The 23,622-nt window shown below is 46.6% G+C and overlaps 1 protein-coding gene across 2 annotated transcripts in view; it reads left to right on the plus strand.

Annotated features, from left to right (window-relative positions):
• The window catches only part of ENOX1 (ecto-NOX disulfide-thiol exchanger 1), a 688,766-nt gene that overhangs the window by 482,232 nt on the left and 182,912 nt on the right, over positions 1–23,622 (plus strand). For both annotated transcript variants that reach the window (XM_088842775.1, XM_055426042.2), the window contains 2 exons: positions 18,547–18,720; positions 19,944–20,150. In XM_088842775.1, the coding sequence (XP_088698901.1) occupies positions 18,547–18,720; positions 19,944–20,150 (381 nt within the window). The remainder of the gene's footprint in view (positions 1–18,546; positions 18,721–19,943; positions 20,151–23,622) is intronic.

Consider the following 23,622-nt stretch of genomic DNA (forward strand, 5'->3'; position numbering starts at 1 on the left):
GTTTTTGTTACAGTCAAAAGAAAAAAATCCATAATTGAATAAGGGTCTGAATGCCTGAGTTAGCATTTCTACTCTGGCTTTTCTGGCAGATGGAGATTCCCTATCCGGTTTCAGCCAGGAGCTGTAGGTTAGCAGAGCCTCGGATTCTGTCCCTGACAGCTCTGTACCTCCATCCTCCACTCCAGGGATGCTTCTGATACACACTCAACCTGATGGAGGCCTGTTGATCCAGAATGTCCCCAGAACTGAGAAGAAGAGAAAGATACATAGTAACACAGATAAACAAAACACCAGACAGTCCTCTGCCCTCAAAGTCACTTGATAAATGTGGTAAAAATGACCGCTGTTGAAAGTGCAGCTCCAGCCCCGAGGGGCAGCTGCTGTTTGACTTGGGAATGTATTTACAGAAGAACTCTGTGCTCAGGCTTGGGGACACAGTGGCTCAGCTAGGCAGATACTTCCAGTGAGAAAGCTCCTTGTCCTTCAGAGTGTGGACCGGCTCTTTTCGAGGGGATGGCGTGGATGCTGTGTAGGGCAGCATCCTCCCGAATTTTGCTGCCACTTTCTTTTGTGGCTGCATGCCCATACATCTGTGTCACAGTGTACTAAGCACTGCAGAGCCTGGGGTCCTGGCTTATCTCTGCTCCCCCAGCCACGAGCACATGACTTAGCAACCTGGTAGATAATGAGCAGAGAGCTCAGAGGGACCCAGGACAGTAGATTGCTCAGCTCCTCAGTGTTTCCAGCTGTAAAACTGAGTGATGGCCCTAACATGGAGAATGGCGCGATTGTGTTGGCACCATGGGTTATAATGAGAAGAAAGAATATACCACACACACACACACACGTATCATGCCCCCTCCCCTCCCTCTCCTCCTTCCTGCCGTGCTCCTGTCTGCTCTTTAAAGCACAATAATATACAAAATAATATATTGAATTCTCTTTCTGCACAGGATTAGCACCATTGTGGAGCCCCAGAGGCCTCTGAAGTGGAGAAATCCTAACTGTAATTTACAATTGGATGTGGCTTTTGGGTTTGTAAATGGCCGGCACATTAATGTCCATCATGACATCTGGCATCCGCAGTGACAGTGGGAACTAGGCAGGGCAGGCGGGCACCTCAGGTCTTCAGTGAGGAGCCTGGAGGGTCATGGGGCTGAGCCCTGCATGTTGAGCATCCTGGCCCTCCCTCTGTGTGCTGGGTTTTCTGGAAGACTACAGGCGAACAGACCCTCACCACAGCCAGGAGGGGATGACCCACCGTCTGCCTCTCCTCTGAGTCCAGGGATGCTATGGGCAATTGTTTTAGTCTCCCAAAGCCCAGCCTCCTCACTCATGTTTAAAGGGTGAACGATCTTGGAGAGATGTAATGAGGACTAGCTCATTAAATGATGGAGAAAGGACGTTGAAAAGATGGTGTTGCATAAAGGCTTAGTGACAGTTCAAAACAAGAGGCCACTGGGAACGAGCGTGAGGCAGGAGAAGTGGACTGCCCCCCTCCCAAATGGAGAACTAAAACATTCTGTGGATTTTCCACTGGACAGAAAGTAATTTCAAATGAAGATCTGTGGGCTAATCTCTGCTCCTCACCCTGAACTCTCCAGGGGGAAAAAAAAAAAAATATATATATATATATATATACAATCTATTTTTCATGCCAGGAATGAGTTCTCTGAGTTTTTCATATTGAGGGATTGACACCATGGAGGAGGACTTGACCAAAACATGTTGTTTGGAAATGTTCCTCAAAGTCTAATACCATGTTCAGCCCAAAAGGCTGAATTCATTTTAAACGGTAATTTCTTAGCAAAATTATTCCACCTTAGTTTACTTCTCTGAAAAAATCAGCCACTGAGTTTCTCAGGGTATAGCTAGAAATGACAGGGTATCAGAGAGTATGGTTTGGCATTTTCTAAATTAAAATTCACATTAACATGTAAATAATTAAATCTGGCCAGAGCATCAGATGTAACAAAGTATTTTTAAAGTCTGGCACAGCTCAGTGTTAATTTATTTAAAGAATATGTGTGTGTATAAAGAAGCTTAATAACATAGACATGTTCATTTAAGTTAATAAAACAGGGTTACAAAGGGAAAAACCAAATTTAAGGAGAAAACAGACATGCCAGATATGTGAATAGCACAGTGGTGTGTTTGGGTATAGCGCCTAATATTCCTGCAGAGAAAGCTGAGTGTAAACAGCTCTGAATTCTGTAATTCTCATCTCCAGGCACAGAAAAATATCCTGGGTCCTTGGGGGCAGAGAGGAGTTTCCCCTGGTACTAAACTTACAGAGAAATGTTTCCTGTGGGAAACTGCCTGGCTCTACCCACACCACTCGGTTGTTTACCCAGAAAAGACCCTCCTGATTTCCACCTAAAGAATTGCTTCTTGGAATTGAGAAAGATAACAGAACGTTAACTTACAAGACTGCAGGATGCCTTTTTTCTTTTAAAGGAAGGACACCCGGGCGATATTGCACCATGTACACAGCGTGGCACACGCGTGCGTGCTCCACACCTGCAGTCCTCAACCGTTTCGGCACCAGGGACCGGTTTCGTGGAAGATGATTTTTCCACAGACCAGGGAGAAGGTGTCGGTTTAGGATGATTCAAGCGCATTACGTTTATTGTGGTCTTTATTTCTCTGATTATTACATTGTGATATATAATGAAATAACTGTACAGCTCACCACAGTGCAGAGTCGGATCATGAGGCATTAGACTTCCGTGAAGAGTGAGCAGCCTGGATCCCTCGCATGCGCAGTTCACAGGAGGGCACTCACTCCTGTGAGAATCTAAGGCCACCGCCGATCTGACGGGAGCCAGAGCTCAGGAGGCGATGTGAGCGATGGGGAGTGGCTGTGAATACGGATGAAGCTTGGCTCGCCCGCTCACCACTCAGCCTCCTGCTGGGCAACCCAGTTGCTAACAGGCCATGGACCTGTATCAGTCTGTGGCCCAGGAGTTGGGGACCCCTGCTCTGCACACTCAAATATACGTAATACTCATCATCAAAGTGATTGGCTAATATGTATCAAGCATTTCTTATATTCCAGGCACTCTTCCAAGCCCTTTATGTGTTTTATGTACGCCTCATGACCACCCTATCAAGATAAGTATATTTTTATTCCTCTTTCTACAGATGAAGGATGGAGATAGGCTAGTTAGCTGGACAGGAGGGCAGGCCCGCCCTTGAATTCAGGACTCAGACGATTCCTTAATCCATTGCGGCCTTTCTGTTTGATTTCTCTTTCCTTTCCATCTTCAACTCTTATTTTCCCCCTTATTTCCTCATTCCTACCCAGAGTCTACATTTCCTTTTTTCCCCTCCATCTTTATTTTCCCCCATCTTTATTTTTCCCTTAAGTGAATATACTATAAAATCAGTGATAGTGTCTATTAAATATGGCTTATGGTCCTTATGTAAAATGCTAGCAGTAGATGAATCTGGATTTTATTTCTACCTCTTCTGTAAGCTTTCTTTGATAAAGTGGCTCTGACTTATGCCAGTAGATTATAGCGTTCCCTTTGGCATGAAAGTAAGTTGTAGTGAAAAAACAAAAACAAAAAAAAACAGTACCCATTCCTGTCCTGAATTTTTGAAGTGCACCCAAGGAAACTGACTTTGTACGGATTTAGATGACACCGTATCACCCTCCTGCCTCTCCATCCTCTCCATTCCATGGCTCTAGGACCGGGTCTGTGCTCTGCAGCCACGAGCTGGCAGGAGGGTGTTGAATGCCACGCCGGCGGGCACTGAGACCGCTCCTGTCAGTGTCTTCCGTGGTCCCGAGCACCCCCTCGCTCCTCTGCCTCTCAGACTCATTATCATGTTACTCATGTGAGTAACAATCACATCGTTTTCCAATGATACTAAGAGGAATGACTGGCAGAAACCCTCATCGTCTCACTGTTCAGTTACTAAGCTAAATATCAATGTAAAGAACACCAGATATCATTTGCTCTAGAATCTCACATGAATTTGTGCAGTGACCCTATGGTTCTAACCACCATGCATTACCTTGTCTTGTCCCCTTAGTAGGAACTGTTGTCAATTCTGTGAATTGTGCAGTTTCTTTCATTCACTTCACAAATATTTCTTGAGGGAGACACCAGGTGCCAAGGACTGTATTAGATCCGAGAGTTGAGGTGATATCCCCACAGTGGAAAAATTAATATTAGATTAGTCTGTGATTTAAATACAACACACGATTTGAAGTTTCCTTAGAAGTGTGAAGTGTTTACTTTTAAAATAGGCTCTATTTTCTCTCCAAGTCCACAGCCCTGTGCTGATCTTATTGAAAGAGACCAACTATGTGTTCCTTCAGCCCCTTCAAACAGGAAGTTTAAATTGAAACCTGCATGAATTGTTTAAAATGATATGCCGTGAATGTTTTCTTTGAAGCTACACATTGAATACTCTTTCCTCTGTTCTTCTTTAAATTTATGAGATGTTCCTATCTGGAATCAAGATTGCCAGGAGAAATATCAATAACCTCAGATATGCAGATGACACCACCCTTATGGCAGAAAGTGAAGAGGAACTAAAAAGCCTCTTGACGAAAGTGAAAGAGGAGAGTGAAAAAGTTGGCTTAAAGCTCAACATTCAGAAAGCTAAGATCATGGCATCTGGTCCCATCACTTCATGGCAAATAGATAGACAAACAGTGGAAACAGTGTCAGACTTTATTTGGGGGGGCTCCAAAATCACTGCGGATGGTGATTGCAGCTATGAAGTTAAAAGAGGCTTATTCCTTGGAAGGAAAGTTATGACCAACCTAGATAGCATATTAAAAAGCAGAGACATTACTTTGCCAACAAAGGTCCGTCTAGTCAAGGCTCTGGTTTTTCCCGTGGTCGTATATGGATGTGAGAGTTGGACTGTGAAGAAGGCTGATCTCCGAAGAATGGATGCTCTTGAAGTGTGGTGTTGGAGAAGACTCTTGAGAGTCCCTTGGACTGCAAGGAGATCCAACCAGTCCATTCTAAAGGAGATCAGTCCTGGGTGTTCATTGGAAGGACTGATGCTGAAGCTGAAACTCCAATACTTTGGCCACCTCATGCGAAGAGTTGACTCACTGGAAAAGACTCTACTGGGAAGGATTAGGGGTGGGAGGAGAAGGGAACAACAGAGAATGAGATGGCTGGATGGCATCACCGACTCGATGGACATGAGTTTGAGTGAACTCCAGGAGTTGGTGATGGACAGGGAGGCCTAGCGTGCTGTGATTCATGGGGTTGCAGAGTCAGACACGACTGAGTGAACTGAACTGTACTGAACCTTTCTCCCAGATGCCTTTGCAGCTGAAACTAAGGTTGATAAATAAAATGAAAAGGTTAGGTCCTGTATATTGCCTTGGAAAGATGTAGGTTTCACAGGTAAGATCTCTATAAAGACGTTCCGAGGCTGTGAAATAGCACCTCTGCATCTGATGCAAAGAGCCAACTCATTAAAAAAGACCCTGATGCTGGGTAAGATTGAAGGTGGGGGAGAAGAGGACCACAGAGGATGAGATGGTTGGATGGCATCTCTGACTCGATGGATATGAGTTTGAGTAAACTCCAGGAGTTGGTGATGGACAGGGAAGCCTGGCGTGCTGCAGTCCATGGGGTCGCAAAGAGTTGGACATGACTGAGCAACTGAACTGAACAGTGGGCTTTATATCAATATCACGCCTGGCAATTACGCTGACTTCAAAGAAGAGGAAACGTCTCTACAGAATAAAGAGGCATCGAATGCCAGAAACAAATACGTGGACATGAACTCTCCAGCCTTTCCACGTAAACGTGGAGTGTCCCCACTTCTTGGAAAGATGGGCAGATAAACAGATAAATAAACGGGTAAAAATTTAAGACTGCTTCTTACTTGCTTGACTGAATAGTCAACAGTATTTCTCAGCGTTCAGCAGCGTTTCGCCTCCACTTTCTGCTCCCACGCCATGAGCCTGTCAGTGAGGACAAAGCTGGGAACACCACGAGCCTATTCAGTCCTTTCTCCCCTGTCATTATGTAACAGTCCTGCTGAACGAAGTCACTTAACATCGTACAGAGAGAAAATTAATCATCGGCTAATGAGATAGGGATGTGAAAAGTTTGAAAGAAGTAATTTAGAGGCCCCAATTAGGGTCTGTTCTTGAGGGCCTCCTGTGAGCATCGCTGGCTGATCCCAGGTCCATGGGGGTGAGAAGGGGAGGAAGGGAGAAAGCAGGGATGGGGGAGGGCAGGAGTGGAGGGAGGAAGGGAAAAGAAGCTTCTGGGCAGACAAAGAGGCTTTCACAGCGCTCCCGATGAGAGCTAACGCGAGCCTAAATAGCCACGGGGAGGAAGAAGATGGCATAGAAAACCCTTCAAGTGTAGGTCTGTCTAAAAGGCTGACCCTGGATATTTGCCCACAAGAAGCTACAAACTGGATCCTGAGAGGAAGGGCAGGTGCCAGGGAAATGAATAGGACCGGGGCTCCCCTGGTGGTCCAGTGGTTAGGACTCCACACTTCAAATTCAGGGGCACGGGTTTAATCTCTGGTCAAGGAGCTGGGAGATCCTACATGCCACGTGATGTGGCCCCCCCAAAACGGAAAACCCTAAGGTTACTTCATCTGCTCAAGAACATCTCATCGGACTGGAGTAGGATGGACGTCCTATACACTGTAAATAGTTTCCCGTGGAGAACTTTCAGACAAGACACAGAAACAAGCGGGAGAGTGCCAGGAGGCCACAGAGCAGGGAAAAGAACTCAGTGTGGTCCCATCACCTCCTGGCAAATAGATGGGGAAACAGTAGCTGACTTTACTTTCTTGGGCTCCAAAATCACTGCAGGTGGTTACTGCAGCCATGAAATTAAAAGATGCTTGCTCCTTGGAAGAAAAGCTGTGACCAACCTAGACAGCATATTAAAAAGCAGAGACATTACTTTGCCAACAAAGGTCCGTCTAGGCATAGCTACGGTTTTTCCCGTGGTCATGTATGGATGTGAGAGTTGGACTATAAAGAGGACTGAGCGCCGAAGAATGGATACTTTTGAACTGTGGTGCTGGAGGAGAGTCTTGAGAGTCCCTTGGACTGCAAGGAGATCCAACTAGTCAATCCTAAAGGAGATCAGTCCTGAATATTCATTGGAAGGATTGATGCTGAAGCTGAAGCTCCAATACTTTGGCCATCTGATGCAAAGAGCCAGCTCATTGAAAAAGACCTTGATGCTGGTAAGATTGAAGGTGGAGGAGAAGGGGACGACCAAGGATGAGGTTGTTGGATGACATCACCGACTCGATGGACATGAGTTTGAGTAGACTCCAGGAGTTGGGGAAGGACAGGGAAGCCTGGAGTGCTGCACTCCATGGGGTCGCAAAGAGTTGGACACGACTGGGTGACTGAACTAAAGTGATGAGCTCCCAACACAAGGAAGTAGGGGTCACCCTGTGTGCCAGGAGACTTGGCAGTGGCCCTTAAAACTGGAGCAGATGAACAGCAAAGCTTTCAGAAGAAATAAGCCTCAAGGGGAAGGCAACTAAATGGGATATATCTAAGGGCATCTTCTCTTCTGTGGCCATGTATGACCTGCAAAGAGAAATTTGCTGGGGAATCGGATGGGGCGGGAACTTACGGAAAGACTTGTCCTGCTTTCGTATAAGATGCTGAAGGCCCGAGAGAGAACATTCAAGACAGGAGGAGAACCTAAAAAACACAGGTCAGGGAAAATGCAGTGCAGAATGCAGAATCGTCTGTTCTGCTTCACAGTGCCGACTGCAGTGCCGCGTGACAGCGCCCTGAGGAAACGACGCGTGTTCCAGTTGACTGAGGTCCTTCAATGGATGTCACCTTTGTGACGGAACTGCCAGAAAGACCCAAATCACGAGCGGACATGATGCTGTGGGTGCCACCTGGCACAGAGTGGGCACTCCAACGTGACCACTGTCTTTCAGCCACGATGCACCCAGTCAGCAAAACCACAGAGTTCAGAACTCAGAAAGGGAGCGAGCACTCCTTATCAGAGGGGCCAGTGTCTGCATGGCCTGTTTCTGGGGAAAACCCCCAGACCTCAGGAAAGGGGGTCTTTGCAGATAGTCACACATAGTAGGACTATGGGAGCAGGATGCCCAGGGCAGCTGAGAGGAAACTCAGGTGTTCGTGTGACCTTTCTCCATGGGTTTGAGCATTAAAGGTGGGAGAGAGAATTCAACCTGGGACTAGCCCAGGAGTGCAGGCCAGAGACAACAGATTTATTGTTCAGTTGTGTCCGACCCTTTGCGACCCCATGGACTGCAGCATGCCAGGCTCCTCTGTCCTTCCCTTCACCATCTCCCAGAAATTGCTCAAACTCTGTCCATTGAGTCGATGACACCATCCAACCATCTCATCTTCTGCCGCCACCTTCTCCTCCTGCCTTTGATCTTTCCCCAACATCAGGGTCTTTTCCAGTGAGTCAGCTCTTTGCATCAGGTGACCAAAGTATTAGAGCTTCTGCATCAGTCCTTCCAATGAACGTTCAGGGTTAATTTCCTTTAGGATTCACTGGTTTTATCTTCTTGCTGTCCACGGGACTCTCGAGAGTCTTCTCCAGCCCCACAGTTCGAAAACATCAATTCTTCTCTGCTTATCAGTCAGTATCTCATAGTGAAAACCATTAGAGTAACTTTCTTAGTAGTCCAGGGGTTAAGGCTCAGCTTCCAGTGCTCAGGGGTGTGAGTTCAATCCCTGGTGGGAGAGCTAAGATCCCATATGCCTCCAAGGCAAAAAATTGAAACATAAAACAGAAGCAATATTGTAACAAATTCAATAAAGACTTTAGAAAATGATCTACATTAAAAAAAAAAAAAGTTGGACAACAGAATGGGTTACCCTGAGAGGTAGCAAATATAGAGGTTGCTGTCACTAGATACATCCCAATAAAGGCCGGATGCAACAGAATGGGTTACCCTGAGAGGTAGCAAATATAGAGATTGCTGTCACTAGATACATCCTGATAAAGGCCGGATGCAGAGGTGTTGGGGACTGCAAATGGACAATGGCCAAGCCCAGGACTTTTGATTCCAGTTCCAGCTGTACGCCTCTTCAGCTCTGTTGCTTTGGGCAAGTCATTTCACCTCTCTGGGCCTGTTTTCTCATCTCCAAATCGAGATAGTGGAACTAGGAAATGCCCGAGTCCCCTGCAGCTCTGAAATGTGATGATCCGTGGTAATGCCCAGTGGCCTTTGCTTCCTTGTCTAATCAAACCCATCCTGCCTGGCAGGCACCGCCCACCATCTTCATGCATCATTGGTGAGGCCGTTGTGTCTGAGAAGTGTGTTCCGCAAGCCCAGGGGACACAGAGAAGCTCCCTTGGAGTGTGACAGCTCAGGCCTCTGTACCCAAACTGCTCTGGCAGCAAATTCAAATCCCCTGGCCCCCAGCATGAATGAATTTCCCAGAACCTTTGATGGGCATTTACCTCTCACTCCACCAGAACGTGTCTGGTTCTCGCGTGCAGGTTACTAGAAAGATCTGACAGAGCCCTTTCCAGCCGTCAGTTCTTCGCTGCACCGGTTTTGGTCAGAAGTTTTGAAAATCCCTTTCACTCGGCGTCATGTCAGATTTACAGGCACGGGCACAGATCTCCTGTCTCCAGTGAGCCGTTGACAGCTGCGTTTCCTCTAACTGCCAGCGGTGCATCTGCCATAGACGGAGACAGAGGGCCTCACTGATGGGATGAGGTCTTTGTTGATAAGGCGTGCACAGCCGGGCGGGGCTCCAGGAGCTTACTTCCGATATGCTCCTTGGAATTAAATGGCACACACATCCCTCCACCTCTGGGTCTCTTCCGGAAGATCACAGCGGCATTTTCACCTTTGCTTTCCTAAAGATTCTGCTAGTTCGTGTGCATGCTAAGTCACTTCAGTCATGTCCGACTCTTTGTGACCCCATGGACTGTAGCCCTCCAGACTCCTCTGTCCGTGGAATTGTCCAGGCAAGGATACTGGAGTGGGTTACTGTGCCCTCCTCCAGGGGATCTTCCCGACCCAGGGATCGAACCTGTGTCTCTTATGTCAACCTGCATAGGCAGGCAGGTTCTTTACCTCTAGCGTCACCTGGGAAGCCTCATGTAACTGTTTAAAAGTACACGATTACATTAACATACAGTCTGTGTGATCAAATTGTTCTCGACAAATATATGGCAGTCTTCAAGGATTGTTTTTCCACAGAGGAAAAACCGAAGGGCAGTTCTGCCTCCAGGGGACTGGCTTTGAACACTTTTCTAAGAGAATATTTAGAATATTTTTGTGTTTCTGATCCTGATAAGGATGTTGTGGAAATACCTTTTTTATACGCCCAGTGCAGATGTAGAAGCCATCCTTTTTAAGACTCAGGTCAGCTGTCACCCCCCTTGGATTCCTTCAATGACGCTGTCCCTCTGGATCAGTCTCCTAGGGCTGTCATAACAGAGAACAGAGTGGGAGGGCTTAAAGCAGAAATGTCTTCTCCCACGGTTTTGGAGGCGAGAAGTCCGGAATTGAGGTGTTGGCAGGGCTGTTCCATCTCTGAGGGATCTAGAGGAGAATCTGTTTCACACCTTTCTCCTAGCTGCTGGTTTTCGTCAGTGGTCCGCGGGATTCCTTGGCTTGCGGCCTCCTCATCTCAGTCACTGATTCCATCTTCTCTGTGTTTGTCTGTGTCTCTCCTCCTCTTATAAGGACACCGGTCCTGTTAGATAGGGGCCACCCTAAGCAGAGTATGACCTTACCTTAACTGGATCACATCCGCAAAGACCCATTTCTAAATAAAGTCACATTCTCAGCTTCTTAGGGGAGTTAGGAATTCAACACACCTGTTCGGGGGACACAGTTTAAGCCATGACACCCCCTGCCCCAAACGGGTTCTGATGCCCCCTTCTCTGTATTTCCATAGCACCTCTTATTTAAATGTTCCGCAACAGTTCTCACACAGTATTGTCATTTTCTGTGTAATTGTTTCTGCCCCCAGACTGTTGCTTTCACTAAGAAAGGACTCCCAATTTGGTCTTTGCAGGCCAAGTACCTAGCCAAACTCCAGCGCCTAGCAGGCACTCAAATGTTAGTAAAATGGAATTTATCATCATCGTGATTTTTAAAAAATAATTTTATGTATTTATTTATTTTTGGCTGTGCTGGGTCATGGAGAAGGAAATGGCAACCCACTCCAGTATTCTTGCCTGGGGAATCCTGTGGATCGAGGAACCTGGAGGCCTATATAGCCCATGGGGTCACAGAGAGTCGGACGTGGCTGAGCTAACACTGCAGCACTGGGTCTTCATTGCTGTGCGGGCTTGTCTCTAGTTCTGGCGCGCAGTGGCTGATCTCTGCTGCAGTGCACGGGTTTCCCGTTGCGGCAGCCTCTCTCGTTGCAGAGCACAGGCTCTAGGGTGCCTGGGCTCCATAGATGTGGTTCCCAGGCTCCAGAGCACAGGCTCTAGGGTGCACGGGCTCTGTAGATGTGGTCCCCAGGCTCCAGAGCACAGGCTCTAGGGCGCACGGGCTCCATAGATGTGGTCCCCAGGCTCCAGAGCACAGGCTCTAGGGCACACGGGCTCTGTAGATGTGGTCCCCAGGCTCCAGAGCACAGGCTCTAGGGTGCACGGGCTCCGTAGATGTGGTTCCCAGGCTCCAGAGCACAGGCTTGAGGATGCACGGGCTCCATAGATGTGGTCCCAAGGCTCCAGAGCACAGCCTCTAGGGTGCACGGGCTCCATCGATGTGGTTCCCAGGCTCAGTAGTTGTGACCCGTGGGCTTAGTTGTTCAGTCGCTAAGTCATGTCCTCCTCTTTGCAATCCCAGGGACGTCAGCACGCCAGGCTCCCGTGTCCTCCACTGTCTCCCAGAGCTTGCTCAAATTCATGTCCACTGAGTCAGTGATGCCATCCAACCATCTCATCCTCAGTCACCCCCTCCTTCTCCTTCCTTCAATCTTTCCCAGCATCAGGGTTTTTTCTAATGAGTTGGCTCTTTGCATCAGGTGGCCAAAGTATCGGAGCTTCAGCATCAGTCCTTCCAATGAATATTCAGGGTTGATTTCCTTCAGTTACTCTGAGGAATCTTCTTGGATAAGGGATGGAATCCATGTCTCCTGCATTGGCAGGTGGATTGTTTACCCCTGAACCACCAGAGGAGACCCATGATGATGTTTTATGTGTATATAGCGTTGATAACATACTTATTTAAGGTTACATTAAGTAGATATGAAAATCCATGTTAATGTTGTAGGCAACCATTACCATTTGTTGCATCCTCACCATGTTAGATGTTACGTTAAACACTTTGGGTTTTTATTTAATCCTGTTTACTCCACCCAAGAATATTAAGATTGAAATATGATTATCCCCATTTTATGGCTATCATAAGTGAGATTTAACAAGGTTAATTCAATTTCCTGAGGTCACACAGCCAGTATGTGGGAAACCCAGGGACCTGCCCATAGAACATCTGACTGCAGACTCGGGCACTTGCATGTCCGTACACGACTGTCCTGTAGACTGTCCTCTCTGATGCTCCCGTTTTGTGGATGTAGGGTGTCCAGTGTCATGTTCACCTTTACCTAATGAAGATGCTGAAGCTGAGAGATGTTAAGGAGCTTAACTTCTGTTCGCCTGCCTGTGCCCACATCTGTCTACTTCAAGGTCACCCTTTTTAGCATCTGCTTTTCCTACTGACCATGAAATGACTTTTAAGGCTATTAAAGGAAAGGCGGACCTGGATTAGAAAAAGTATTACCTTAATAATCCATGAGCTTAACTGATCTTATAGAAGCAAGACTTGTCAGTTGCAGTGAGAAACTTTTGCGAAAAACAGTGTCACCATCCTCAACTCCAAGAAAAAGAATGTCCCCATAGATCACGTGGTTTCTCTGTCAAGTGATGACAGATCATATTTTGAGTCAACACTTCTTGAGAAAGGAGGGGAGTTACTGCACGTCTGTTGGGACCCCTCCAGCCTGTCTCTGCCTGTGCATGTCCTGGGCCCTGAACCCCACGCCTGGCAGCTCCCTGGGCTTCCTCTGGTAGGAGGAAGGGGACCCCAGCACCCTGCTTCTGGGACTCAGCATCCTGCAGAATTGATCTGGCCGTGCCCTGCCCTGTGCTCTAGGGCCTATAACCAGAGTGTCTGCTTCCTCCTACAAACCCCAGGCGTCACTCCTGGCATCTAGGAGTGTCTTACTTCTCCAGCCTGAATCTCCACTCAGGTAACCTGCCGGATTGCCTAGTTTTTCTTGACCTGTGACCCCGTAGGGTTGTTGCCAAACTCCAGTTTCCCCTGGAATGAATCAGAACCGTGGACCAGGGTGGCTTTGTGACCTGCAGACAGTGTCTCCTGGCAAAGTTGGCCTGCAGGCTTTGTGGCCTACAGGCTTTGTGACCTGCAGACAGTGTCTCCTGGCAAAGTTGCCCAGCCTGGCTTCATGTTTTGTCTGCTGCTCACGATCTCTCGCCATCACCAGACCTCAAATGCTACCAGTTGGCCTGATTCCCACCTTTTTTCTCTTTCCTTCTCTTTAGAGCGCTGTGTCCTGCCTCCTGGGCTGCCCTTGTTCTTGGCACTGACAGCATCCGTCCGTGCGCTCAGCCACAGTCCAGCCCACACCTAACTTAGTTCTGTCCAGCCTTGACCATACTATTTATTGCCTTTCTTTCAAATGGGATCTTTAATCTCACCTTAAATATGAGATTCTTTACTGAGGCAATGCCTGGAAGGACAGAAAAGGGGTAAGCCACTGCTCAGGGCAGCCGTCGATAGCAGGAGGGATGGAGGGCAGCACAGAACCCAGCTTGGGGCCTCTGGCCTGGCAGAGGACACACCTGGCCTTCAGTGGCCACCGTCCGGCGATGGCACACTTGCTCGAATGGCAAGCTCCCCTCATCACATCATGGCCACATGTCACGTGCTCCCTGTACTGTGGCCTCAGGATTATTCGGACTTCTCCTGTCAGGCTCCCCCTGGCTGGCCCCTTCCTGGACGACACTTAGCCCTTTGAGCCTCCGTTCACATGTCTCAGCTCTTCCGCTGAGAGTGGTCCTCATCCTTCCTGCTCTCTTCAAACCCTGTGCTTTCTCCCAAGCGGGGAACATGTTGCTGTTACCTGTGTAACTCCAGATCCTGGCAGGTGTATGTGCCCTGCACGTGCTGAGTGAATGAATGGATGGATGGATTCAACTGCCATACCTCGAAAGCCTGCGACACAAACCGCAGGTCGCCCTCTGAAAAATGGTAATCTGATGGGTAAAACACTAAACCAGTTCAACAGGATTTTTGTTTCTGTTTTTGTCTTGTCCAGTTGGGGAAAGACAATTAAAACATTTTCTGGGCTTCAGCCTTGCTGTGTCTGTGATTGCAGCTATCCATACAGAGAGCAACTGGACCTGGCCTCAACCTTGGCAATAAGTGATGCTTCCTCTTGCTTCAGTACAGTTTCCAGAAGAAAGTTTTATTATATACTTGTCATTGTTCAATCACTCAGTCTTGTCTGACTCTTTGCAACCCAGTGGACTGCAGCACGCCAGGCTTCCCTGTCCTTCACTATCTCCCAGAGTTTGCTCACACTCATGTACACTGAGTTGATGATGCCATCTAACCATCTCATCCTCTGTCGTCCCCTTCTCCTCCTACCCTCAATCTTTCGCAGCATCAGGGTCTTTTCCTGTGAGTTGGCTCTTCGTATCAAGTGGCCAAAGTCTTGTAGTTTGAGCTTCAGCATCAGTCCTTCCAATGAATATTCAGGGTTGATTTTCTTTAGGATAGATTGGTTTAATTTCTTTGCCATCCAAGGGACTCTCAAGAGTCTTCTCCAGCACCACAATTCAAAAACATCAGTTCTTCGGCACTCAGCCTTCTTTATGGTCCAACTCTCACATCTGCACATGACTACTGGAAAAACCATAGCTTGGACTATGTGGACCTTTGTCGGCAAAGTGATGTCTCTGCTTTTTAATACGATCTCCATGTTTGTCATAGCTTAATCGAATTATTTCTTGCTGCAGTTTCCCGTCTCCTCCCTCTTTTCCCTGAGTGGGAGTAGAGCTCACCATCTCTCAAGTTCAAAGCAAGACAAGGAGCTGACTCTGAGCACGTCCACTGTCTCCTCACCTTTGTCTTGTTATGCTCGTGTCTCTCATTTTCTCTAATGCATTCGTCCAAAATAGACTCCTGTGCTGTTTGAGAAAACAGTTTTCATGTGTTCGTATATTGCTAAAAAGTAATGGGTTCATAATTAAGTCTAATCTTTCTTACCTCTTCCCCTCAAATACAGACTCTCAGATTCTTTGAGGTCCAACGTAATTTAAGCGCTAATTCCTTGCTAAGTGCTTTTCAGACTACTGCACTCACCATGCGGATTTCGTTAAGCCCTCCCCAATATCTTTGTATTCACGTCTCAGAAAAAGCAAAGTAACTCTTGCTGTGTATTCAGATTTTTGCTCATGAGTTGTTAATCTCTTGTTTCCATTTCTGAAGATGTATATATTTATTTGGCCTTCGAAAAGAAAACAGAAGTCTGCTACAACTAGGGGAGAACTCAAGGGCTGACCCCTCCTCCCATTTGGGGAAACATCTGGTTATTGTAATTCACGGAGCTCTCATTTCAGGGCTTGCAGTCCTGAGTGGTTTCAGCCTTAAATCACCCTGCGTTAGCAAACAATAGTAAGAGCCAGGCCAGGAAAGAAACAGACAAATCTCATGTATGGAATGAGATTAAATAAAGGTATCACCATGCCAATATTCCCCTCGGCAATATGTCTATTTCTAATATATTTTCCTTAGAAGCCAATATGTTATGTCAGTGATGATGACATTGGAAGCCATTCTATTCTGGAACTTCTTCTTTAGAATTGGCATCTGGATCAGAAGGCTATATCTTGATTTTTTAAGAGCAGAATACATTTGTAGTAGTGGCATGCATTATGTGAATGATAGTGTTGGGTCATTCTCAGTGGAAACTGTGAAGTGGTTATAAAAAGAGATGTATTTAAAACCAGAGCCAGAGACCCGGGCCCTAGTTCTGACTCTGCCATTTGTCTGCTCTGTGATGTTGGAAATCTCTGTCCTGCTTTAAGCCTTGATTAGTTGATCCATGAAATGGGAATAAGACTGTGAAACTGTTATGCCCTGAGTCCTGTCCCCCTTAACTGGTAGAATAAGACACTCGCAGCAATGCAAAAGCAAGAATGGGGTTTATTTCTAGCTCGAGCTAGGGCTCATGCCTCCTCCAGTGCAGTGGAGTGCAGACAAGAGCCCCGAGCCCAGGTCACAGCGGTTTTTATAGTCTTAGATTACATAAGCACCTATTTTTGTTCAAGAGATCAAGCTGGCAGAAGCTCATTGGCCAGTTTATGCACGGGGGTTTTTCTGGGGGATTTCCCTTTTTTCCTCTGATTGGCCTGATTTTTGGCGCTGGCGGGACTTTTCTAGGGAGGAGTTTCTTAATTTTGGTGCGGGATCTTCTTAGGGAGGAGTTTCTGTGGACTTAGCCTCCACCCTGTCTCCAGGACATCGAAACTGAGGCCTAAGCAAGGTCTCAGGCCTATCCCGGCTACTCAGACGTTAGGGCTCCTAACAAAGCTTCATGAAAATTTCAAATGAATGACCAGAGTTAGACCTGTCTCTATCACCTCCAAATTTCGGTATTTGTACCTCACTTTGTCTTGAGCAGATATCAGTGCAGAATCCTGGAGTCCTCAGAGGCTCGTGCTCGCAGAGACTATCCACTCAAAACCCCACATGAGAGACGCAGAGACTGAGGACCATGATCATACAGAAGGAGGGCCCAGGACGTCAGGGTGACCGCTTTGAAAGACAGTGCTCCTTTGGCATTTACATGGAGGGCTTCTTTAAAAAAAAACAAGCAGAACCAGACCCAAAGCCCCGCCTCCTTTCACTGAAGTGAGGCTGGTACACAGTCAGATTGAATGGATCTCCTGGTAAATGGGCCAGTGGTCCTCTTGGGGTCATAAATCAGGATCACCCTGCTTCTTCCGTTCAGCCCAGAAGAGGAGTGGAAACACCCCACGGTAGCTGGAAGAAAGCTCTAACAGGCTTCTTCCCGGAAAGGAGAAGTGGACGCTGGGCCTCTGTCCTGGCCTGTCTTAGCACACAAAGCCTGGCGTTGTCCCTTCCTCACCTGCCTCTGGGCACAGTTGACCTGTCAGCTCAGGCAAGCAAGGAGTGAGACCTCCCAAGGGTCTGAGGCACCAGCTGGACATGAGACCCTCAAAGGAGAGGGGGCAGGAGGGAAGGAGGGGAATGAGCTAGAGTAATGGCGGAAAAAGGAGAAATTAGAGAAGAAAACTTCAGTCCCAAGAACGGTTGTGGAGGGTCAGCAGGGCTACTGCCAGAGGCGTCAGAGCTGCTGACCTCTCTGCCTGGGAGCAGTACCACACCTCCAGGGAGAGTATTTGTTATCTGAAAACAGAAGAATCCTCAGGAGAGAGATCTCCTTGCAGTTACTCACAAATTCAGTACACTGTAACAATCCCTACCATTAGAAAGGCCTTACTAATTAAAAAAAAAACAAAAAAAACCTTTATATCCCTTTGAAATGACTTCTTTTATTATCACACTAAAAAAAAAAAAAAATCAGTGTTTATATTGGAAAACCCATCCTTTTTGTGCCCTTCCATTTTTATTGCAGGGCATAAAGCTGTATTTTTTTTTATTCAACAAATAAAGATTTCAGAAGGGCAATCAATTATTTGCTGATTGAATTAGAGGAAGAACATGTGATTATTCCACAGAACTCGGAAATGTATATTGCTAATTTTATGCCCACATGTATCTAACCCATGGACTTCCCAGGTGTCTCAGTGGTAAAGAATCCACCCACCAGTGCAGGAGTCGCAGGAGATGTGGGTTTGATCCCTGGGTCAGGAAGACTTCCTGGAGGAGGAAATGGCTACCCATTCCAGTATTCTTGCCTGGAGAATCCCATAAACAGAGGAGCCTTGCGGGCTGTAGTCCATGGGATTGCAAAGAGTCAGATTCGACTGAGTATGCAGATAATGTATCTAACCCAGCCTTTGTAATTATAATCACTCTTTGTTTTTTATTTCCTGGTGGAAATAGGATAGGTTGGACCTAAATGCATCATTATAAAGTATGCACATCTAAACTGAACATTTTTAAATCTAGGTCATTTGGATAAGAAGCCTTTTTGGATAAAACCAGGTTGACAATTGGATTCACTGGGCACTTCAGTGTTAAATATATTCTTCCCACCTTCTGGGTCATAAGGCAGTCACATCTGCGTTGGAAATTAAGAAACAGAAAATAGAGTTGACAATAATAGCAGAGCTTCCTCGTTCATGGTTTTGCACTCTAATATGCTGTCTTCTGTCCTGCCGTGTTAATATTTTAAATAACATATCTTCTTTTCCATGAAGCATTAAGTTCATCTTTACTCCTTATCTTTCTGTATTGCTGTATTTATGCCAATGAGAAATTCCTAAAAAAAATAGAAAGCCTAAAGTCAAATCACCTTTGTAGGAAAACAGCAAAGTAACCACAAAAACTGATCTAAGATCCACCAGCCAAAATGATATCTCATGTACTTTACAGACTCGATCTGTGTACCAGGCTTTGATCCGGGCCTCAACATGATGACTGGGATCACCCCTATTAATCCAATGATACCAGGTCTGGGGCTGGTACCACCCCCACCGCCAACAGAAGTGGCTGTCGTCAAAGAAATAATCCACTGCAAAAGTTGTACTCTTTTCCCTCAAAATCCAAGTAAGTGGCATCTGTGTGCAGTATTTGATCATCAAGTTTTAATTTCTTTCTTTTTTTAAATACAGTATTCATTTTCCAAATATCACTCAAAGTTCTCCCACTTTGGTACGCAGAGTGGGGATCATGCTACAGAAGTCCTTTGTCTCTAGAACAGAACAAATCTGTGGGCCCCTGTGTCTTTCCAGGAGCAGAATTGACACCATGAAGGGCACGCGTGTGATTGGGGATGTATAGCCAGCGTTAAGAATCTTTTTTTTTGTGCTCAATGAGGTCTAGCATTTGCTGCGGATCAGAGTGTGAAATATGTGAACACTTCCATCCATCTTCACAAATGCGGGAGAGAAACTCTGAAGTGCGTTTTGCTAGATGGAAAACGGAATTAATTTGGCAGTTAGCAATTTTGGTGGGGGGAGCCTGCATCTGCGAGCTCCTGGGCCAGATTGCCTTCACTTGAAGGAAACATACATTTGATGAAATGAATAGCCCAGTTTTTTTTTTTAATTTAACTTCTGATACTAAGTTTATGGGCTTAAATAGCTGGAATTTTTTTTTATTCATATTAATCAGTGTTGCCTTTTTAAAGTGGACCTTCTAGAAGATTGCTTTAGTAATCTACATATAAACGAGGTAAAATGTTGTGACAGTGTACGTTTTATCTTTTTATACAGCCTCCCTCAAATTTGGGAGTTTGCTCATTTAAATGTGAATAATTTTTTTTGAAAGCGTATTTTTTTCAGGCTCGCTGTTTCCCAGCCAAGTAAGTACTGTGCCCGCTTTCAGGCTGTTTCCCGTTCTGCCTCGTCGCTCCATTATACCCCAGCAAGACAAAGCAGATAACCAGCCTCAGGTTTTCAGCATGTTGTCATTTCATCATGCTTTGTACTTTCTGAAGGCTTCCCCCCACCCCTGCCGGTTCTCTGGGCCTCTGCATTATGAAGGAGAAATGAAATTATGCTCACAATTGCTTTATCTCTGTTCGTGGATGGGCATAGCCACTCTGTAGAAAGGAGCAGCGAGTAGAGGAGAGGTGGGAAGGAGACAGGCATTGAAAACAGGACACCCCCATCCGTGTCCGTCACTCTAGACATTCATCATCACTCAGAATAGAGACAGTTAGTCTGTGAGTGTGACTTCTGCCAGGTGAACCAGAGAAAAGAAAAAAAATAAATAGAGCAAAAATAAGTAAAAGGCAAAAACACCCTGTGTTTTGTTGTGATTCTCAGACCTTCCACCCCCCTCCACAAGAGAACGACCTCCCGGGTGTAAGACTGTCTTTGTCGGAGGATTACCAGAAAACGCCACCGAGGAGACCATCCAGGAAGTCTTTGAGCAGTGCGGTGACATCACAGCGATTCGGAAAAGCAAGAAGAATTTCTGTCACATCCGCTTCGCCGAGGAGTTCATGGTTGATAAAGCCATTTACCTTTCTGGTACTTTGCATTACATAAGGGGTTTTTTCCCCGCCCCAGCACTTTGGTGATGTTTTGTGATATTAATATGAGCGTATTCCCTTTGACCTTAATGCGCAATTAAAGCACTCACAGTTTGGGGCTGGAAAGGAGGAATTCTGCCTTTTCCCCTGGGTGCCAGAACCTCAAAGTCTGTGAACGCTCCTCTGGGCTGCAGGCACAGTTTCCTACCATCCAGGCTTCAGGGATTCCATTGGCTTTCTAATCAATGTCCTCAAGTGCTTATTAGCTGAGAAGCAATATTATGACTACCAAGGACCGCTATTATTATTAGATGTAATTCTCAGGGGGAATACAGCCCTCTCTCAGAGTAATTTCAGTTTTTCAGAAGTGGTTCACTTTCTAGACAGCAGGGCACCAGTTTAAGATCAGTACCTTACAGGAGGTGATCCTGGCCGAAGGGAGGCCCCGTCTCTCCTCGCGTTTGCTCATGCAGTTAGCCTGGCTAAGCCCACCCACCAGCCCTTCTTCTCTGTTGTCATTTACAGGAGGTTTCTACAGATGTTGAAACTAGGAGTGTGAGGCTGCCTTCCGTTGTGTGGGTGTTGGAGCAAGTGTATGTGTTCCCAGTGAATTTAAGTTTCTTCCTCCATCGCGAAAGAATTCAGAGACAAAGTGATAGGTACGAAGTGGATTTATTTAGAGAGAAATACACTTCGCAGACAGAATGTAAGCCATCCCAGAAGGTGAGAGAGAGCCCTGAAATATGGCATGGTTAGTTTTTAGGAGCTGTTATTTTGTAGGCTAATGAGTGGGAGGATTATTCCAACTGTTTTAGGGAAGGGGTGGCGATTTCCAGGTATTGGGCCACTGCCCACTTTTTGACCTTTTATGGTTGGCCTCAGAATTGTCACAGTGCTAGTGGTGTGTCATTCAGCATACGCTAATATATTACACTGAGCATACGATAAGGCTCGAGGTCTACAGGAAGTCCAGTTTCCCGCCACCTTGGGCCCAGTTGGTTCTAACCGGTCTCTGGCATGTCATGTCCTGTGGCCATGTCATTCTTTTAGGTGTTGTGCCCTGCTCTCTTCCCAGCCTGTTTCATACGGAGCCTGTCAGCAAGGTCTTTGCCACGTCTAAGAATTGCAGAGCATTTGAAGGACGTCTTTTTGGATTTAATTCACTGCTGTTCCTTCCCTCTCTTTCTTCATCTGCACATTTCAGTCTGTCACTCTGCATACCACCTCCCTCTTCCTGAGGCAAAGCTAGTGAGGAAAGGTGAGAAAAGAATAGGAAAAAAAAAAAATCTGAACATTACTACCAGATTTTCTTAACTTCTGCAGTCAGCCCCTATGGCCATCAAATTCTCTTGCAAACCCCAGAAGCCTTAGGGTTATTCCCACACTGCAGAGATATCCCTGTGCTAAATAGTGACCTGGAGAACTTTAAAACCTTTATTCCAATAAAAGCTGACAAACTGGGGCAAAAACCTAACAGTATTCCAAAATGGAGATGGAAGACAAAACATAGAAATATTTTACAGCATACATGTTTCTTGCAACTCTTGAGCCACAGCATCAGAGTAATCTATTAGACAACCAGGAATTCTGTTGAGTGCATGGCACTGGGTTTCACATGCCTCGGGCAAGATAACCTCTCTCTGAGCCTCTGTTTTCTCATCTGCAAAACTGAGACAGTAACAGAGCTGCTTCATCAGATTATTACGAGGAATAAATGCAAATAATGGAAATAATGGATATTAAGCACCGAGCAGGACACATGCAACACGGGAACCATTCAGTAAGTGGTTGTTTTTAACACAAATATCCTGATGATGATAAAGTAGGACTGGTTTCTCAGGAGCCTTGTCCTGGGGATTCAGATTCTAATCACAGCTCTACCAATATAACTGTGACTTTATCCCACCTTATTAAATGAAGGGGTTAGAATAAATCAGAGGTGCTTTTCAACACCGACTTAGCACAATGTTTAGACCCAATCAGAAACCTCATAGTACACTGCCAGAGATGAACAGTTCCAAATTTAGGCACTTGAAAGTCCCAAACTTATGCCTTGATGCTATTTTTTTTTTCACACTCTGACCTGGGCCCCCACCTGACTGCCCCTTGGCAGTAGAAGGAGCCCACAGCAAAGGCCTCACCTCCAGCCTCCCCTGCCTGGGTGCAGCATTGTCCTGGAAAGATCTGAAGGGCTAATTGGGAGGGGCCGGAAGGCAGACAGTCTGCCCCTCCCGTGTGCAAGCTTTTCTGCAAGCCAGAGCCCAGCTGGATAGCCTGTCTAATTTTAGGACCATGATCACATCTGAAGGCCAAGTTAAATTTAGACTCAGCCTCATCACAGGCTCTTTTAAGAGCCTTAATGATGGTGTTTGGGTGAAAGAGGGGGTGCTTTCTGGAACCAGAAATGTCTGAAGAGTGATGTTCTGGACCCGAGCGGGGGAAAGTTTCTTGGCCATTTGGGACAGCTGGCCAGTCTTAGGCCATTCTGCCTGCTCAGCTGTTAGGTATATAATACCACGGCCTGCTGGTTTCTTAAGCCCACAGCCAAGATACACTCTGCTTTAGCATTAATACTGCCCCTCTGTGATCAGTATTGATAGGCATTGTCATGTCTTCCCATTTTGGGAGAATACCATTTAAACTTGGAAGGGAGACAGTCATAACAGGAATCAGATGTGAGATCAGTTTCACGTTTGTAACTTTTCAAAGATGTGAAAGTGCCCTCCTGGGGAGGTGCCAGGCCGTCCTGGGATTTTCGACTCCGTTTCAGCCCCATATACTAAGACGATCCACTGAAACCCACCACGAAAGCTTGCGCGTCAGCGCCGTACCGCCTGGCATCTCACAATGGTGGCTCATATGCACATTTCTCACACAGCAGAAGTGCTCCTTCTGCTCTCTCTTCTGGTGGCCCCCAACAGCCAGGATCCTGCTGGGACCTGAATTTATGTTTCTAAAATCCGAGTACCCCAAACTGAAGAGCAGCCTCAAAGCCAAGCCTCCTCCATTTGAAGTTAGGCTGGCGGTCCAGTTGCAGTTCCGCAGATCTGATGTCTCAGATCCAATTGCTGCTCATAATCTCTGTAAGTTGTGTTCAGTTCAGTCGCTCAGTCGTGTCTGACTCTCCGTGACCCCATGAATCACAGCACGCCAGGCCTCCCTGTCCATCACCAACTCCCGGAGTTCACTCAAACTCATGTCCACAGAGTCGGTAATGCCATCCAGCCATCTCATTCTCCGTCGTCCCCTTCTCCTCCCGCCCCCAACCTTTCCCAGCATCAGAGTCTTTTCCAGTGAGTCAACCCGTCGCGTGAGGTGGCCAAAGTATTGCAGTTTCAGCTTGTGTAGCTCACAGCAAATCCCCCAGGGACCTCCGGGCTCTTTTTTTGTTGTTGGGTCTAGCTCTGGTTTCTCACAAGGGTTCCTGTGGCCCTCAGAGATTGCATATAAACAATTCATGCAGTGCTGTG

The sequence above is a fragment of the Moschus berezovskii genome, chromosome 13 (genome assembly GCF_049115385.1).
Source record: "Moschus berezovskii isolate FMDL1 chromosome 13, NW_MosBer_1.0, whole genome shotgun sequence".
Classification (NCBI taxonomy): domain Eukaryota; kingdom Metazoa; phylum Chordata; class Mammalia; order Artiodactyla; family Moschidae; genus Moschus; species Moschus berezovskii.